General features: G+C 41.2%; 1 protein-coding gene across 1 annotated transcript in view; it reads left to right on the top strand.

Moving 5' to 3' along the window:
• The window catches only part of LOC122797950 (zinc-binding protein A33-like), a 161,322-nt gene that overhangs the window by 34,114 nt on the left and 105,715 nt on the right, over window positions 1-21,493 (top strand). Inside the window, exons 3-4 of the mRNA XM_044066471.1 lie at window positions 9,169-9,191; window positions 9,281-9,411. Of these exons, the coding sequence (XP_043922406.1) occupies window positions 9,169-9,191; window positions 9,281-9,411 (154 nt within the window). The remainder of the gene's footprint in view (window positions 1-9,168; window positions 9,192-9,280; window positions 9,412-21,493) is intronic.

The following is a 21,493-nucleotide window of genomic DNA, read 5'->3' as shown; positions in this document are numbered from 1 at the left end:
ATCAAGGGCCTCCAGCATGTGCCTTACATGGAATGACTAAAATCCCTGTCACTGTACTCCGTATCATATAGACTTCATAGAGGAGACTTGCGCCTGGCTTACAAAGCAACCCAAGACCCAAACCTAATGAACTTGCTGCATATCTGTAAATCAAATGGTTCTAGGGCTACCCATTCCAAGGACTTAAATATGGCCTGTGACTTAAACAGACATGCTGGATGGACAAATTTATCTTCCAGTAACTGCCACATCCTTGGAAAAGGCTACCAATTCATGTGAAACAGAGCACCTCTATGACACTGTTCAAGAGGAACCTGGATGAGTGGATGGGGCACCATAAATTATTACCAAGGATAATGCCCACAACCCTCTTGAACATGGGCAGTCATCACTAAATGCAATCTTGGGTATTGACTAGTATCTCTATGGTATTACAGTGGGTTGAAATGGCTAAGCTTAAAATAATCTCTGGGTCGATATCCTAGTAACCTCCTATGATCCTATACCTGAAGGAGTTGCAACATCAATCTCTTAAGTTATTCAAAGTGTCTACCATTATTCACACAACACCTTCCCTTTAGATTTCTTATCCTTCAACTTTAAAAACCTTTCTTATGAAAAACACCAAACTAATCAAATCTCTTAATAGTCATGGTTCTGATAGCTTTAATAACTTATAGGCTTGATTTATTACACTTATCTTAAAGATACAATGTCACATATTTAACTTCTCTTAAACCTTTTCCCTCACACAGCATACCTGCCTTAGTCTTTGGAATAAATGCAGTTGTCATTCTCACCCCCAAGTGTGGAAAAGTAGTCGACACTTCAGATTCTACACCTACCTCTCATCTGCCACACCTTACTAATCACCAGACACCTGGACCTCATTTGCCACACCTTACTAATCTTCAGACACCTGGCTCTCATCTGCCACACCTTACTAATCTCCAGACACCTGGCTGTCATCTGCCACACCTTACTACTCAACAGACACCTGGCTGTTATCTCCCACACCTTAGTAATCTCCAGACACCTGGCTGTCATCTGCCACACCTTACTAATCTCCAGACACTTGGCCCTCATCTGACACACCTTACTAATCAACAGACACCTGTCCCTTATCTGCCATATCTTACTAATCAACAGACACCTGGCCGTCATCTGCCACACCTTACTAGTCAACAGACCCCTGGCCATCATCTGCCACACCTTACTAATCAATAGACACCCGATTCTCATCTACCACACATTAATAATCAACAGACACCTGGCTGTCATCTGCCACATCTTACTAATCAACAGATACTTACCTCTCATCTGCCATACCTTACTAATCAACAGACACCTGGCTCTCATCTGCCACACCTTACTAATCAACAGATGCCTGGTCGTCACCTGCCACACCTTACTAATCAACAGACACCTGGCTCTCATCTGACACATCTTACTAATCAACAGACACCTGGCTTTCATCTGCCACACCTTACTAATCTCCAGACACCTGGCCACCACCTGCCACACTTTATTAATCAACAGATACCTGGCTGTCATCTGCCACACCTTACTATTCAACAGACACCTGGCTGTCATCTGCCACACCTTTCTAATCTCCAGACACCTGGCTGTCATCTGCTACACCTTACTAATCTCCAGACACTTGGCCCTCATCTGACACACCTTATTAATCAACAGACACCTGGCTGTCATCTGCCACACCTTACTACTCAACAGACACCTGGCTGTTATCTCCCACACCTTAGTACTCTCCAGACACCTGGCTGTCATCTGCCACACCTTACTAATCTCCAGACACTTGGCCCTCATCTGACACACCTTACTAATCAACAGACACCTGTCCCTTATCTGCCATATCTTACTAATCAACAGACACCTGGCCGTCATCTGCCACACCTTACTAGTCAACAGACCCCTGGTCATCATCTGCCACACCTTACTAATCAATAGACACCCGATTCTCATCTACCACACATTAATAATCAACAGACACCTGGCTGTCATCTGCCACATCTTACTAATCAACAGATACTTACCTCTCATCTGCCACACCTTACAAATCAACAGACACCTGGCTGTCATCTGCCATACCTTACTAATCAACAGATACCTGGTTGTCATCTTCCACACTTTACTAATCTCCGAATATCCATTTCTCATCTGCCACACTTTACTAATCTCTGGACACCCATTTCTCATCTGCCACACCTTACTAATCAACAGACACCTGGCTCTCATCAGCCACACTTTACTAATCAACAGACAACTGGCTATCACCTGCTACACGTTAATAATCAACAGACACCTGGCTCTCATCTGCCACATCTTACTAATCAACAGAAACCTGGCTGTCACCTGCCACACCTTACTAATCAACAGACACCTGGCTCTCATCTGCCACACCTTACTAATCTCCAGGAAACTGCTGCTTATGATCAGATACTTTCCCTACCAATATAACATTTTATCGATACATCTGCATGGATAAATTAAACAAATAAGCACACAGAGTGCTTTTTTCATGCTTATAGATAAAATATTCACTAACATTAATAAAGGTAATCTGAGAGGTGCAACTGCACTTGATCTTGGCCAAAAAGCCAAGGGCTCTTTTCATAGACTCTATAAAAGCTTTTACGTACATTAATCTTTATGATTTAATAAACTCTTTAGTATTGTCCGGTTTTGTTCCTTCTCCTATGGAATGAATTTCTACCTATCTTTATGACTGAACCTTTATTTTCTAGTCCAACAACATGTTATTAAGCATAAATAACTTTCTTGGGCATCTTTCAAGGCTGTATCCTGGGACCCTTGATATTCAGAATATGGGAATGTGTGTTTTTGGTGAATGGTGTTTGTCTGACTAACAACAGTATAATGACTTTATCACAACAAACCACATTCAGTAAGCATGTGAAGGTGTCATTTCTCCACTGTGATGTGAGTGTACAAAAATAAAAACTTTAACTTGTGTTCACTGAATTGACTTTTAAAATCACACAACAATCAAATCACTGAACTTGTATTTACTTTCAAGTGCCAAGTTCTCATACTTAATACTTCACTTACTATGGCCTTGCATATTAACATCTGGAAAGGAAAAATCAACAGTCTGGTGTATGGCTGGCATAAAGTCTCTCATTTCCTTACTCTGAACGGTGACCAGCAACAGGTAAAATATTTTTGCAGTCTTCTTCAGACTTGAGTACTATGTTCTCTTTACACAATTGTTAATTGGGAAAACCTTCTGTAAATAAGTGCTGTTTTTTTTTTTCAGAGGTGACCCTGGAATACTGCATGGTCAAGTGATGTGCTCAGAGCCACATATTAGGCAAATGGAAGTGGAAGGAATCAAACCCTGTACCCTTAACTTCAGTAAGCAGTTCAGAGCCTTAACCCTTGGCACTAACATTTTTATTTATTTTATTTTCCTTTTGTTTGCCTGGTTTGTCTAACTAGGTTTAGTAAGAAAAACAACTTTTCAGCAGAGGCCTAAGGGAGAAAAGCAACAACATATTGCAAACATTTTTAAAAAGGCATTAAGTAATATATATGAGCAGGCATTACATAATATTCATAACAATTACATATGTGTTTGCTAATTAGAATGCATTCATATGAAAATAGAAAAAATATTGCAGTATAAAATATATGGATGTGATAGTAGATGCTGAACACTGAGCTGTTGGAGAGGTGTATCAGTGGAGTTTGCAGACAGATAATTAATCGTCAGATTAGTGCTTAGAAATTCAAACAAATGGAGGTCAGGGAAGGAACTAGGCAGGACCTCTCAAAAGTCCCTGATTTTCAGGGACGTCAGTGATTTTGAGTTACATTTTAGCTCTGTCCCTCTTAATACCTCTTAACACTGTTACCCTTTGGACAAAAGGTGGTGAGTTATACTTAATAAATAATGACAATAATTAAGAACTAAACACTTATTTTACTTCAAGAAATGTATACTAATTCATATTCTCCAATAATGTTAATGCCTCAAGTTAATAGAACTAATATTTTAAAAGTGTCCCTGATTGTCCCTGATTTTTTCTGGATTTGTCCCTGATTCTGTTGAGATTTGTCCCTGATTTGTTGAGAGCTGCCACATGACAGAAAATGTTAATATTGTAGTTAAGAGCTGGGGCATAAAGCAGGTTCACAAACCATTACATATATATATATATGTCTGTTATAATATCTATATTAGAAGTGATTATGTGAGGGGTGAGCAGTGTCACAAAATAATGTAAATAGCTGGGAGATGCTTGTAAAACTATTCACGTATTAGTGAAGAATGATTATGGGGCATAGGATTCTGAATGAAGAGAAACTGATATTACAGTAAGCTGAACTTCTAGAAATAAAACCAGAAAAATCATCAAAGACTTGCAAACATCATAAAAATATCAAGTAGGATATGTCACTATCACTATCCTTTCTCTCCAGACTAAACACATCTGCCACACTTCTGAAGGAAAACTCCACCTTAGAGCTCAAAATGTGTTTTTTTCATTGTATCTTTGTTTTCTCAGCTATTTTACTACAGCAAATTTGCTCTTAGTGCTTCTTAGAAAATGTTAATGTTCTCCAACAAAATGTCTGGCATGGGTCTGCCAAATTAACATGATTTTGTTTCCTTGCTTTAATTTCTTCTTCCCAGAATCCATTTAAAGTTCCCTTCGACGACTCATGCTAGATATTAGGAAGTGGTGTCTATCTCATTACTGGTGAAATACAATGTGGCAGTAACATGAGTTCCATTCATCCTACATACATTCTGTGACAGGACTGTTTCTAGTTTCCCTTTGATTGAACCTCATTTGTTTCCTCTCAAGGCCTGTTTTATGCTGTTCACAGCAGTTATTCCACTCCATTCAAAAAAATGCCTTTTGTAAAGGAAAGCTTACAATCCCTCAACTAGTGACATACCATCCACATACACTTTCTGAGGTGTCAAATCTGTCACTGAGGTGAATTAGCCTTCTTGGATCATGTCTGAGTAACATCAATTAGTGAAAATGAAGGCGTGAAAGTACTTGTTATTTCCTAGTGCCTGCAGCAGGAAGATATGTCTTTTCTTCTGAAATGTAGAATTAAAAATACTTTTACTGGTTGCAAAAGTATTTCTCTTTTATAATTGTTGCCATGTTCTTTTTCCCATTACAATGCATCACTGTCCTCCTCCGTTTGTGTTATTATGAGTCTTTTTCATATTCTGGTAATTCTTTTCTGTCATTGTTCTGCACATTTCTAATTCAGCAAACATAGTAGTGGGTCCAACCCCTACAACAGACTAAAAGGGACATGTATGTTGAAAGCACCCCAATTACCAGTTAGATAAGTGAATAGCAGTCTTGTAGATATCATACACTGTATATGCTGCATCTGTTTCTATCAGCAGTAAATCAAGACAACCATGTTACAGAAAATAAATATATAATTATATTGGTTTGCAAACTAAAATAATGAACCACTTAAGTAGGTAAGTAAATAAACAGCATACTATGTAACAACTATTTCACTACTCATCACAGTGAAGTGATACAGTTACCAAGTAAGCATGGGGCTGTAAATAAAAAATCACGGAGGGAGAAAATGTTAGTTCTTTTTGCAGTTAAGGTAACCCACCTTCCAAACTAGTGAAACCTGATGCTTTGGACTGAATGCTGCATGCAGGTGAGCTGAAGGATCACATGACTTACCTGTTAATCAAACCAATGAAGGAGCTGGAAATTCTTGGCACCTCACCTTGCACCTGCTGACATCAATGTGTGGACAGTACCTGAAAGGAAAAAATATAGATTTTCCTGCATCTAATGTGTGTCTGCAGGTGGAGGCAGAGTTCTGTGTAAAAGCACACAATAAGTTATGCTTAAAAAGAATGGAAAGTTACTGGTTTATTATAAAGAGCAGGCTGGTTACTGGTTTATTATAAAGAGCAGGCTGGTTACTGGTTTATTATAAAGAACAGGCTGGTTACTGATAACTAAGCCAAACTGGAACAATACTGGTGGGATAAAATAAACCATGGCAAGGAGTTAAACTGTAGGAAGTGGACTTTTCCTTTAAATATGCTTAATGGTTTCCTGTAAAAGACAATGATGAGCACATCCTTATAACACTTGTACACAAAACCCGCCATAATATGCCTTCTCATTCTCTTGGCCCTACGATGGCTACTAAAACTGGTCCATACCCACTGTGCTGCCCTGCTACTGTACCTCAAAGGACGATTAAATAGTTCATCTATACAGGCTATTATTTTAAGGTCCTTGGTCCAGTTACTGCCTTATGCTGTTTTCAGGCAGAAACTTCTAAAACACACAAAAGGACAATCTGCACTTTTTTTTATACAACCCATGCAATTTAATTAAATAAACTCATATGTTTATCTTCTAAAACATCTAGTAAACACATTATACTCGGACAGTTGTTCATCTAGTGTTGAAGGTAATGTATGTTTCTTTGTGATTGCTCTATGAATCTTTTGTTACATTACTCTTCAATTAGCTGCATTATCCGATTAACATTTTGGTAGCTACGTATGTCTCTTTTCCCTTACTTCTTTCATCTGTGCATCATGTATGTAGTTTGTTTGCCTGAACAGAAATTGGATGTTACTTGCATCGTTCTGATATTCACTGGGAATATACAGTTTTACATTTTGGTAGCTTTATCTAGGGTCTACATTATGAAAAATGTATTATATACACATATAAAACAGATCTATATATTTAATTGTATTATTAAGCAGTCCCATTTCCATAACTATGGTAGTATCACTGAGACAGTTTTATCCATAAATCAACAGTAATATTACCTTTTCAGATGAAATTCCATAAAGATACCTACAGTAAATTCTGAAATGGGAGACAATATGTAGCTTTTGAAAATCTGGTTCAGTACTATTCCCAGTAGCCAGTCTTATTCCAGTATTATTCAGTATTAACACTTTTTTTATTTATTTTTATTCTTGTGATAACCATACATACTTTGCTTTTCGCCTCATTCATTTTACAGTTCACAAACCATAGATGCAGAAAAAATAATATTTTTATTTCCTGACTCTATAACGTTGATTGTATACAGTTGCTGCAGAACTCTTGCTTCACTGGAATACTGAACACTTCATGAGGTAGGGTCCAAAAATAAATATTCTGAAATAATTAACCATGGAAGTGTAGATTTGGGGGAGGGGGGAATTAGAACAAGATTGCTCATCTAGTCTGCCATTACTTATTAGATAAGATGCAAGACCTTACTGTCTTCAAATGATCATACCCTGATCAGTCTTTATAATGATGGCTTTATTACTGCCTCGTAGCATGACTGACTCTATTTACAGTTATTGACACATTACCTCTGCAGGAAGATGCAATCATGTAGTACCCTTTCTGCTCTTTTTGTAAAATAACGCTTCCTTGCACCTTCCATGAGACGTCAGCTCTGGTGACCTCACTTTCTGCCCTCTTATTGTAATACTCATCTTTTTCCAAATACAGCATGCATCTAACCTCTGTTGTGCATCTTTTTGTATAAAAGTTTCTATTATGCCTCCTTTTCTGCTCCTTGTCGAAAGTCTACATGTATTAAGGTCTACTGATATAGCTTTGTGACTTTTGACACAGACCATACACCATTTTTCCTACATTCGTCTTACCTGTCTCTGTTCTATTCAGGTTGCTGTCTTAACAGCGTCACCAGAACTATGCAAATTAATCAGCATGCGGTCCCTCCTTTTATATGGATGGTACTTGTTCCCTATATTTCACAATCTGCTCTTTGCTAATATTACTGTCATTCCTTATGGTCACTGGGAATGTCTACTCAAAGTCATTTTCATGTCTGGTTGATGCATCCAACTCACAGCAGTGGTCGACTCCTTTCTTGGGTTTCATTTTTTCAAATGAATTGTTCTGCATTGAATTCAAAGAAACATTATTTAGAGCAGTCTACCAGAAATGCTGAGGCATCATTTAGGGTGAGGCATAGGTTTTCCAAGCGATGCGCAAGTAAGTCTGAAAATGTGGTAACCAATTGAAATGTCAGGACCCGACAGGGACTGAAGGGCTAAAAGATCAGACTTGCATATATTAAGCCCAAGATGCCATTCCTAGCAATATTCACTTTTCTCTGAGGTATGGTAATTTTGGAGTTGGTATATATAAGTTTGGGGGTGTGGGGGTTGCTCCCCACATTGCGGGGTGCATGTAAGGCTTACCCCCTGCAAAAAAAAAGAAGTTTAAAGGAGAAGAGTGATTTTTAAGATTTGATCTTCTGTAGTTTCGGTCTTTTTTATCTCCTTGCCGACACTCAGCATTTCAAGTACTGACATTTCAATATGGAGGCCTGACAATCTTGTATATTTAAAATAGTTTAGTATTACATTCTAGGCCCAGACTAGATGCAGATGGATAACAGACAACAAATATGTGTATCTCACTGAAAATTAATTATATAAGAATAATGTACTAAGAGAAATCTCAGTTATTTCAAGCGTGGGTGATTTTTTTAGGGGAAATCCAGAGTATTTGTTGATATCTACAGGAGGCTTAAAGACTTTATTTTGCTTTGAAGAAAGCTTACAGTATAAAAAGTCTGAAAATTTCTGTTCTCTCAGTAATGACAAATTTCTTGTCTTTAGATATTGCATATAGTTACTGAAATTATTATTATACTTTTAATTTATTAATATGCTTCCTTATCTCTGACTTTGACATATTGTGACATGTAGCTGACCATGTGACTGAGTATCAAGAACAGACAGGTTATGAGGGGATGCAGATGTCCAGCTATCAAAACAGACAGATATGGACAATGCTGACCTTTTGATATTCCACCAACAAAATGCAAACGTGCACTTAGGAAACTGCATGGGCATTTTTTAATATATCTATAGTGTGTTTAACTTCAGGATATATATGTATAACCATGGCTATCCATGAATGTTCTTTCTGGTTTTAGTGCATGTTGCTCCATTATTTTAGGCATTGTTTATCTCAAGAGGAGGATGTTCATTCAGTAAAAGCAAGAGAATGAAAGTCTAAATGGTTTGTTTATGAATAATGTCTCCAATAATGCATGTAGAATCAAATCACATGAAAAAAAATGCACAACTACATTATAATTTTGCTGTTCTATTCTTTATAGGGCATCGAGGATGAAATAGAAAGGTACGTCATTACAATTATTTCTTTCTGTTTAAGATTTCCAACAATTTGTAAGGTCAATAACTCACATGGTTTCTGATATTTATTAACAGGGCCATGAGGGAACAGGAAAAAGACGAGAGAATTCATGTTGAATTGGTTTCCGAGAACCTGAGTACTGGGGTATACAAAGGTCCCCTACAGTACAGTGTTTGGAAGAAAATGCTGTCTGTTGTCAACCCTGGTAAGCAGCTCATTTCTCTGGTATAGGGGCAGTTTAGTATTTGTATGTCTGGGGTGGGGATATACCTAATCCTTAAGATAAGTTTCTGACTTCTGATTTAAATTCAGAGGGGTATGACACCTCATTAGGAACCAGCTTGTATGTTAAGGGCAACAATGATTGGGAAAGATTGAAACACCAGTGTGATTCCCACCATTGCTACCAATATGTGATGGCCATCAATATGTGACATCCCTACCCTGGGCCAGTAATCAAGGAGCCTGAATGCTCACCACTGACACTGGAGAGGGACATGCACTTGGAGACACTGGAGAGGGACACGCACTTGGAGACACTGGAGAGGGACACGCACTTGGAGACACTGGAGAGGGACACGCACTTGGAGACACTGGAGAGGGACATGCACTTGGAATACAAATGGATGCACTCAGTATTTCCAGATGTAAACCTCCCTGCATCAAGTACAATTTCCCTTAAGAGCACACAGGGATCACACTCAGGCCAGGGTCTGGATGTGTCTATATCTGTCTCCATCCAGGTCCCCAGTAAAGCTACCCACTTTTACAGCTGTAGGGGTAGGTCCTCAGCCAAATGTCCAAGCCAAGTCCTCCAGCACCATCTCTGTGAACTCAGTGCTCCATCTCCCTGCCCCAAATGGCTGACACACAGACTCTTTAAGATTTAATTTTTACATGCACACACAGCTGGGAAAGGCTGGAACAGGTTACATTCTACCAGTTTTGCCCAGACTATAAAGTAGATTCACTACCACTAGTCAATTACTATAAGGCTCTTACAAAAGATATCCAATTATACGGTGCAATATTAATACTAATGCAAATGAGAGTAGTTGACCAAGACAGCTAAGCCTTCTGGAGTATCCCACACAGTGTCACCAACTAAGTTTAAGTACTCTCATAGATTAGATAATTTCTATTTACAGCCACAATAAAAATTTTAAATATATTTAATAATAAATAATAAAAGAACATGAAAATATTAAATATATATGCACAGTAAACCACATAGTTCAGATCACAAGAAATATTGAAAAGAAAGTCCTGGGACCGCTCTTGTGTGGCATCTACTTCTCTGAAGTACAGGCCAACACTAAGGAACTCTGGCTAACAAAGTTCGCAGATGACTGAAAACTGGGAGCCATTATTGAATCCCCAAATGATGTGGATACTCTACAAAAGGGCCTTACAGAAACAGATGCTTGGTGCCAGAACCATGGCCTCAAGCTCAATGCCAAGAAATGTATAGTTATCCCCTTTGGGAAAAAACATGTACCCATGAATTACATATAGGCAGCAGTACACTAAACACCAAAAGTGTGATAAGAGACTTAGGGACACAGGTAGGCAGTGGTCTCACCTTTGATAATCACATTGCCAAAACTGTTAGGAAATCCTTCTATGTGGCACACCTCATCACTAAGGGCTTTTCATCCAGAAAAAGGGAGGTCATTGCCCCACTGTACTCATCCCTCATTCGACCCATTATAGAATACAATGTCCCATTTGGTATGTACCTCTCAAGACATCTGCAACAACTGGAAAGGCCGCAAAAATACCTCACTAAAAGAATCACAGGCCTAAAGCAGATGCCTTACGCTGACTGCCTTAAAAAACTCCAGCTATACTCTGTCACATATTGTCTACTCAATGGCGATCTCTGCTTAACATACAAGGCCATGTCAAACCCAGAGCTGTTGGACATGCTACATGTAAAGAAATCCCAATCCCTCAGAGCCACATGCTTCAGGGATCTAAACCTTGTCATCACAATAAACAAAACATGCTGGAGGGATAGGTTCCTGATTCAGAGACTCCCCAGACTCTGGAATGGATTGCCCAGACATGTCAAGCAGAGTGCCTCTTTGGCCCTCTTCAAAAGAAACCTTGATGACTGGATGGGAGAAAGGAAATTCACCCCAGGGATCACGTCAGTCACCCTGCTAGACAGGGGTCCAGGGAGGTAAATAGTGTGGGAAGAAATAGCCAGGGAATTGTTATGGCTAAGCTTGTATAGGCCCTAGGGCTGATATCCTAGTACCAACCTATGAACTTATGAACCTATGAGAACCTTGATGGACAGACTCAGACAAATAAAGAAAAACAATAGCTGAACTAAGCTTCACTATATTTTTGACTAATCTAAAAGAATTACTGCTCCCTAATTGTTACTTATTACTACAAGGCAATATGCTGTGGGTGAGGATCTTTCTAGTCAGGTACCTCAAATCAGAATACTCAAAACTCTGAAATTTCTCTTTGTAATATCTAAACTACAATTTCAAAGATGGCTGGCAGAATGACCTCACCTGGTCACCTGACTCTAGGTTCTCATAGTATTTCCTTTTGAAGCTGAGACTGGAATTTAGCATAAATGACTACAATACACATTTAAATGTTTATGGCAGTGCCTGGAGCTTCCTCTCTTTTTACTGAGCTAATGAACAAAGGCTTTTCCCAGATCTACCATCTCCAGTCCTATTCAGCACTGTGGGGTGCCATTTTAATGGTTTAACATCTCATTTAAATTTCCCTTATTTTCCTAAAGCAGTCTAGCTGGTTAACTGTTGCTGTCCAAGTTTCCTCTATTAAAACATATACATTTAATTCAGTTACAGTAATATATGTACATTCTTTTTCATTTCAGTGGGGTGCACTGTTGATACATTTTAACTCGAGCAAATCTCACCAATACATTTTCAGGACAAGCATCTGCACAAATTAGTTTGTTATACAAATGACATACAGTTCAAATAGATTTGTAACACAAACATCTTGTATAAAGCAGTTTGATATTCAAAGGACATGTCATTCTTTACAAAACTCCAGCTGGTTATGCTGGCACTTGCCCATATCATCACATTTCCCCCACTCCCAAAAACTCAAGCTAATTTTTCAAGTGACCCTTGAGAAACATGGCTTGAGAGAAATAAACCTATCTGAGAATATGTTACCCAATTCTCTGTCTTGAGACCCCATCTGTGCATGCATTGCTGACCCCCCCCCCATAGTGTTGTACTGTCATGTCATATGCCTGCAATCCTAAGCTCCACTTTAATAACTTGGCATTGTGCTGGCTCGCTCTATGTAGCCATGTTAAGTGGGCTGTTGTCTTCAACTACAGTGAATTTAGTTCCATACAGATAAGTCTGACGTTTCTGCAGTGCCCATACTATGGCTAGATATTTCTTTTCTATGGCTGCATAACATTTCTTCCTGGGTTGGAATCTACAACTGAGATATACCACTGGGTGCTGTTCTCCATCTGAGGAAACCTGGCTAAGTACAGCAACCACAACATGGTTTGAAGCATCCACCTGCACAAGAATTTATTTGCTGTAATCTGGACTGGCTAGCACAGAGGTCCTGCTAAAGCTCCTTTAAGCTTCTGAAATGCCTACTCACATGCTGGGCTCCAAACTACCTTATTGGGCCTGTTTTTCCTTTTCAGGTCTGTGAGGGTAGCAGCTATGGTACTATAATTGGGACAAACATTCTATCATACACAGCTGTTTCTAATAATGCCCTCACCTGCTTTTTGGTAACAGGGGTAGGTTATGCCTGAATGACTTCCACTCTGGCAGGTTCTGGTCTGATCTTACCACTCCCCACTCTATGTCCCATTTAGGAGACCTCTGCCATACCCACCTGACACGTACTTGGCTTAATGGTCAACTCTTTGCTCTGCAGTCTGCCCAGCACCTCCCTGACATGCTGAAGGGGTGCTTGCCAGTAATGGCTGTAGATGACAATGTCATCCAGGTAAGTAAGGGCATAATCTCTTGTTCCTGCTAGGATATGATCTACTAGCCTCTGGAAAGTTGCTGGGGCATTTTTCCTCCCAGAGGGCATCTTTGTGAACTCATACAAGCCAAGAGGAGTCACAGAGGCTGACCTCTTTCTAGCACTGGGAGTCAAGGGCACCTGCCTAGGGCTTCATCTGTCCTAGGCATGGGGTATGCATCTGACTGTGTGCGACTATTTAGCTTCCTGTAGTCCACACAGAACCTGGTGCTACCATCCTTCATTGGTGCCAGCACAACTAGGAAGGCAAAGGGACTGCTGGACTCCTTGATTACTCACTGTTCCAATATCTCCTGTATCTCCTCCCTCAGAGTCTGCCTGACTCATTCAGGCCCTGCTTTATAGATCTTTGGGGCCCTGTACCCATATGGTGCTACACCAGGTGGTTGCACCCTGGTTTCCCCAGTGAACATGTCTCCAAACTATTTTAACACTCCTCGAATTTCTCAAACCTGGGTAGGGGATAGCTGCTGGGACATTGCTACCCCTTCCACTGTGGTGTCAGCCTGAGCTTCACTGAGGAGATCAGTCACCAGATCCCCCTCAGACTCCTGCCACCCACTGCAAACACTCAGCACAGGAGGCTCCCTATTATGGTAAGGCTTTATCATGTTAACATGGTACAATTTGAGTTCCTGCCACCTGTTTAGCAGCTCTGCCATGTAGTTAACATCATCAACCTTACTTAACACCTTGAAGGGTTCCTCCGAAGCTGCCTGCAGCTTGTTGTGTTTGACAGGAATGAGAAGCATTATCTGCTGCCCTACAGCATACTCTCTAGCTCAAGCATTCCTGTCATACCAGACATTTTTGCTGTTAGGCTCCTACCAGGTTCTCCAGGGACAAGCCCATGAGCTCCCTAAGCCTTGTATTGAGGTTTAGGACAAATGCCACAACAGACTCCATGTGGGATTCACATTCACGTTCCCACTCATCACAAATCAAATCTAGAGGCCCCTTCACCCTATGCCAATACAGTTCAAAGAGTGAAAAATCAGTGGATTCCTGGAGAACCTCCCTGTACACAAACAATAGATGAAGCAAATACTTGTCCCACTGTCTCTGAAACTGGTCAGAAAAAGCCCATAGCATGGTGTTTAACATATAGTTTAACCTCTCCATAAGACCAGTAGTCTGAGGGGTAGCAGGTTGTCTTTACATGCTTCACCCCACAGTGCTCCCACAGACAAGCCATCAGGTCTGACATGAAATTGGAACGTCTGTCAGTGAGTATTTCTCTTGGGAAACCTACCCTGCTGAAAATCTCTAGCAAAGCATTTGTCACCTTGTCTGCCTCAATGGAGAACAGAACCACCACCTCAGGATATCTAGCAGCACAATCTACTATCACTAGGATGTACTTCTTCCCTGTGGAACTTGGGGTACTCAGAGACCCCACAATATCCATAGCTACCCTCTGACATGGCTCTTCAATAACAGGCAAAGGCATCAAATGAGCTATGACCTTGTCTCCTGCCTTGCCTACTTTTTGGCAATGCTCACACAACCTGCAGTATCCTGGTACATTTCTGGCAATCCCGGGCCAATAAACGTTCTGCATAATACATCTCTTGGTATGTTTTATGCCCATATGACCTGCAAAAGTAATGCTATAGGCTACGGATAGAAGTGCCAGAGGGTAGGCTCTGGGCACTATCAACTGCTGTATTACCTACTTTCTAGGCCCTCCATCAGGGTCCACTGTCTATACAGTATTTGTTCCAGTATACAGATTCCCCTTTTCCTTGAGAATTAGACACTTCCGTAGCTACCTCCCTCAAGCCTCTTAGTGTAAGATCTGAGAGCTGTGCCTGTCTCAACTATCAGAACTCTTCCCATCTCCCCTTCCACAGGAAGTCTGTTATCATCTGATAGTAGTGCCTCACTGTCAGGCTGGCTACTACTACTACTCACGTCTGCCCTTGCAGTCACTCCGATGAAGAGAACATCAGTACCTCCCAGCAGCTGTGAGTCACCTTCAGTCTCACTGCTACAGGATAGCTCCCTCCCTGAAGTAGCCACATCACCAGTCCTGGCTTCAGGGATGCACTCTGTCTGGGTCTTTCCCAGGCTATCAGACCCACATGTCTGTTTCCAAGCCTGACTGCATGTCATTGTATGCACACAAGATAATGCACTATCAAAATCATTCCCTATCAAGACATCTGTAGGGATATCCTCAAACACGCCTACTTGCTTGCTTCCTTTACCAGCCTCCCAGTCAAGGTGAACCTTGGCCAAAGGCATTTAGGTTCATAGGTTCATAGGTTCATACTAGGCTAACTGCCCTTGTGAGCCATTTTAAGCCTGGCCAATTATCCTTTGTGAGACTCAAACCCTGTACCTTGTGTTTGTAAGGCAAACACCTTAACCATTAGGCCACCCTCCCAACCCTTTGCATTGAGATCCCTCCTAAACCTCTGACTGGAGTGGATTGCCCAAGCAAGTACTAGTCTTCTTTAACCACTGCAGGCTTCACCATGGTTATATCAGAAGTTGTGTCTTTCTTGACAGTGGCCTGTTTGCAATCCATCAAGATCGGATATAAACTCTGCTGGTAGTTTGGTACCCTGTTGTTATCAAAGTGGTATTCTGTTATTCCCACTTGCTGGCTCCCCCACCTTTTCTTCCCCACCTTGCCTCTGTGGACATCTATATGCTGCATGGCCCCACTGGTTACATTTAAAACATTTAACCCTTGATCCTGGCCATGTACCTGAACCAGTGGCTTCTCCAGTTATTGACAGACTCTGTTGGGGCAGTTTAGGCTACCCACCATGGGTTCCCTTATATCCATGTGCAGCACTGGATTTCCCTTTCCTGTGCAGTGATTCCCTGCTTGCTAGGTATAGGTCTCCTTTTTCCCCAACTCATCTGCAGGGTCTATATTACATCATCGAATGCTTAAAAAAGTGAACAATGATTAATCAACCCAATGTAAGTGAAAGCTTACATTGTCAAAACCTCAGAACAATGATTTTTTTCAAACTTTAAAACATTGCATAAAGTGGGGGGCTTCGCCCTCCACACCCCCTCTACTTAAACATACCAACTCCGAGATTGCACTACAGTGCCAAAAATGGCTATGTAACAGAAGCGGCCAAGTGATTTCTTTCCCAGGGAAAGAATTCACTTATATACTGCTTTGTCATTTTGCCTTTACGTCCTTTTAAGTTCGACCAAGACACATTCAACAGAATGCGTCTTCAGTCATCTAATAGGAACCCCATCTGCAGAGTTGCATTCCCTGTCTAAAAAATAGATTCTCATGTCCTCAGGCAAAGTGCTAAGGGCTTGTTCTCTCACCAAAAGGTTTGCCCACCTTTGAAAAGTGGTGACCTGATACCCACTCACCCACCTATGAAAATAAGTGCTCAGTTCAGCAATATAATCACATACACTTTCATCTACCTTACATCTATGCTCATGAAACGTTTTCCTGTAAGCTTCAGGTATTAATTTAAAACATCGTAATAAATGGTGCTTAACTTTACCATAATCTAAACAATCAGTATCAGACAATTTAGAAACAGCAGTTACCGATTTACCATAGAGTAAGGGGGTGAGGAACTGTAGCCAGAGCCCTTGGTCAACATTATACTATTTGCATACTTTTTCAAATATATGAATAAAACTATCAAAATGATCACCTTCTTGGTACTGTTGAAGAAGTTTACTGACCTTTATTGCTTCTGGGGTACGGTTATTCCCTTCCCCATTATCTGCATAACCCTGATGAAGAGTCATCATTTCGTTTTCATGTTGTCTCTGCTTCTCATTTTTTTTTTTGGCTTCCAAGCACTGCATTCTCTCTGGTGATCCTACTTCCAACCATTTGGCCCCCACTTCAAGTCTCTCTAACTGTACATGTATTTTAAGTCTTCTGAGGAAAAGTTGAACTGTCCTGTTTCTGAGGGCTGCAAATTCCCATCACCAGACTGGTTATCATCCTGGTTGCTGGTCTGTGTTGCAGCTGTGGTTAAGGCTGCAATAATTTGCCCTTTAGTGATATTGGGATGCCCCAGTCCTTTGGCTTGGCAGATCTCAGCAAACTGGTTTCTTGTCATCTTGCCATACTCCTCTGCTGGCATCGTTGCCTGTTCTCCCTGACTATCTAAGCTAATAAAAAGTAAATAAATAAAACTATTGTGATATGAAACTCTGAAAGTTTACTTTGTGGCCGCTTGAGAGTACAAACATCTTCTTAATGACCACTGCTTACAGACTACAGGAATTCAATATCCACAACACTACTCACCAGTGTGTGAGCATGTGATGATCCCACCACTGCCAACAAATAAAATGTGATTACCACCACTGCTACCAATAAGTGATGGCCGCCAGTAATCAAGGATCCTGAATCCTTACCACTGACACTGGAGAGGGACATGCACTTGGAATACAGATGGATACACTCAGTATTTCCAGATGCAGATCCCTCTGTATCAAGTACAGTTTCCCTTAAGAGCACACAGGGAACACACTCAGCCTGGGGTCTGGAGGTCTCTATATCTGTCTCCCTCCAGGTCCCCAATAAGACTCCTCACTGGTACAGCTGTAGGGTTAGGTCCTCAGCTGAGTGTCCAAGCCAAGTCTTCCAGCACCCTCTCTGTAAACTCAATGCTTCAAGACACTGCCCAAAAGTATCTGACACACATACACTTTAGATTTAATTTTCACACACACCCACACACCTGGGAAGGTCTGGCACAGGTTTACTAACTATGTCCCTTCTTCCCAGACTAGGAGTTAGATGCACTACCACCAGACACTCCACAATCAGCTACTTCAAGGCCCTTAACAAAGGGTGTCCAATTGTACTATGCAATATTAATACTAATACAAATGGTAGTAGTTCACCAAGTTGGCTACACCTTTTGGAGTGGCCCACACAGTGTCACCAAATAAATATGAGCTCTCTCAAATGTTAAATACTGTATACATAGATCAGCTACAGTAAAAAATAATAAATAAATGTACATGAAAATACTGAATATATATTCACATTAAACTACAGAGTTCATAACACAGAAAATTTTGAAAACAATGTTGATGGACAGACTCAGACAAATAAAGAAAAACAATATCTAAACTAAGCTTCACTATATTCCTGACTGAATCTAAGATAATTTACTGCTCCCTAATACCTTATTTTGGCAAGGCAAGATGGAATACATGAGCAGTCTTTCTAGTCAGGCTCCCAAACAGAATACTCTGTATTCGGATATTACTTCTTGTAAAATATAATATCCAAGATGACTTGCAGAATGACTTCATCTGATCACCTCACTCTAGGTTCCCACAATATCTCCTTTTGAAGTTTGAGACAGGAATTAACCATAGACTGCTGCAATACACATCCAGAAGTTTGTGGCAGTGCCTGGAGGCCTCCATTAAAACATAGGTGGGAATTCAGCAAAGCCTAAATGGAGTGATTTTCCATGTAGGCAGAATAGCATGGATCTAACACAGAAACTGGCAGCCATGTGATCCAATAAACAGAGCAGAGGATCGTGCATGAACGTACAGGCATGGAAGTGTCCATGGTATGCAGATCACCTCATAAGCAGGTGAAATGCATCCAAATGAGGGTGATTTGTGACCGAGGAAGCAGAAAGGTATCTGTGCAGAAGCTGTGTTGGTATCAGAAGTGTACACAGAAAATAACTGTGTACAGAAATGTAAAAACTGAACAGGGGCTGTAAAAGCCCAATTATTTTTTATTTATTTACTGGGAAAGTTGGACAGGGAATGAAGCCAATTTTCAGTGTAGGCCCGGACAGAAACATTCCAGTTGCATGTCTTTGTAACCTGGGAGAAAACCATTGTGCCTGGAAAAAAAACACATGAATGCAGGAAGGACATGCAGACTCCACAAAGAAGGCACTCCAGCTGAGAATCAAAACGGAGAACCTCTTGCAGTGAGGTGACAATGCTACAGCTGCACCACAGGAAATATCTGTGTAGGCACAGATATGTCCAGAACTATGTCTTGTGAGTCTATAAAAACTAATGCAAATTAATATAAATTTTTTTAATACACATATTACATTTGCATGGCGTGTAGCACTGCACAAACATGCCGTTATGAAAAAAAAAATACTAAAATGTTGAAAAACTAAAAATAAGACCTCTGTAAAAATAATGCATGATAATGCCCTGCATGCAGTATGTACAATGGTAGGTTTCAGTGGTTGCTAAGGAGTCAGGCCCCTGGAATAGTGAAGTATCCAGGTTATGTGCAAGGATCTGTATGCAAATGAGCTGGAGTTACTGAGTAGCAAAAATGGGCCACTGTGTCTGCAGATAAAACCCGTGTAGCTCCAGAACCATGTTGGTCTTAGTAGAACAGGTAGCTGACATAAAAAGTGGGTGAGTTACTATAAGTTTAAGTGGATTGGAGCTCAGCAGTGTCCATTTGAGCCCTGCTCAGCTAAGCAGTCGGGTGTGTGCCATGCTGCTAAACTGTGTTTAGCTGCATAGCACATGTTTTAGCTGGTTGAAACTATGCTGAGTGTGCTTGTGCATGGGGGTGCGTCCAGACAGCTGAGCAGTTTTTATACTAGCATCAAGGGTTTGTGCCCCGTGCTGCAGCGCTTAGCAATGAAAGGATTTAAAAAAAATAAATAAATAACCTGGGAAAGTCAATCATTTATAAATGATTGATTAGCTTGTTCCGCTGGCACTGGGCCATTCAAACCCCTCAATGATACACCTGGAGATAGAATGCATCATAGTTAGTCAATCACACAGGCTGCATCTGCAGCATAGCACTATAAAGTATGCATACACCCTTCAATATTTTCCCACATACTCTGCAACATTGGAGTACACACTTGGGAATTTTAACTGACAGAATGCTAGGGGCAGCTGCTGCTCAGATACATCTGTATGTGCTAGAGACTGAGGTCAGTGCTGATGCTGACAATAGGTCTAGACTGAGAAAGAGAAGAGTGTTCAGGCCCAGGGTAACCTTCCATGAGCTACATGAGCTGGAGATTGTGGAGTGCTACTGGGTGGACAGGGACATACTACAGGAAATCACCAAGCTCTGCTACCCTCAACTCACACCCAGAGCCAACAGAGGGGAACCCATCCCAGTGGAAACAAATGTATATGTAGGCCTTAGAATACTAGCTACAGGTACATTTCAAAGACCAACTGGAGACATGATGGGAATTTCACAGGCATCTGTATCCAGGGCACTCCAGCAGTTCCTGGCTGCCATGCAAACCCATGCCAGTGAGCACATTTATTTACATCACAACCCTGAGGAGAGGGCCAGCACTATTCGTCTCTTCTACCATGTAGCACATTACCCTGTGGTACCGGGTGCCATAGACTGCACTCATGTACACATCAAAGCACGGCCTGGTGAGGAGGGTAGAGTTTACATCAACCGCAAGGGGTATCACTCCATCAACTGCCAGATCATGTGCTATGCCCAGGGTATTATCATAAATGTGTGTGCTGGCAGCCCTGGCAACTTTCATGGCTCCCACATCTGGCATGCATCACAGCTGTACCAGACGTTTGCCAGGGGGGACAGCCCATACGGCCATCTGCTGGGGGGATGCTGGCTATGCACTGGAACCGTGGATGATGACTCCCATCAGAAATGCACACACACCTACTGAAGAATGCTATAATGAGGCACACACACAAACTGGGAACATCATAGAGGAGCTCTGCAGTACTTTCCAGCTACATGTGTACAGATGTCCACAGTATGTGCCATACTACACAATATGATCCTGGGGAAACAGCTGAGGCAGGATCAACACAGAGAAGAGACACACAGCCCCCACCAGTGTCAAGGTCCCCACGGCCACACCCACAAGGTGATGTGGAGGAGGAACATCCTGGGCCTATCCCTGTAGGCTGATGTAGGCATGCCCAGTATGCCCTGGCCTTGACAAGGAGGCAATGCATAGCACATGCCCTGACAACCTAGCATCACAGGGGCCGACACCTTACTCCGACTCACAAACACAGTAAAAAGGATGTCAGCCAGACCACATAACCTGTACCTTACCATGTATTTGCTGTGCACTGCATGCATCCAACAGGGTCAGCCCTGAAACACTGTTATCTCAACTACTGCATTCACAAGGTAAGTCATTCTTTTATAACAAATATCTGGGTTACAAGAGTATGTTAGCATATGTATGGAACTGATGCATGTATGCAAGGGAAATAGTGTGGGCTACCGGGCTACCTGCAGAAACTGACAGCTATGTGGGACAACAGGAACTCTCTGT

Source organism: Protopterus annectens, chromosome 3.part1 (assembly GCF_019279795.1).
Source record: "Protopterus annectens isolate FY-2018-M chromosome 3.part1, PAN1.0, whole genome shotgun sequence".
NCBI lineage: Eukaryota > Metazoa > Chordata > Ceratodontiformes > Protopteridae > Protopterus > Protopterus annectens.
Note: the sequence above shows the minus strand (reverse complement) of the source record. Positions and strands in the feature narration are given on the sequence as shown.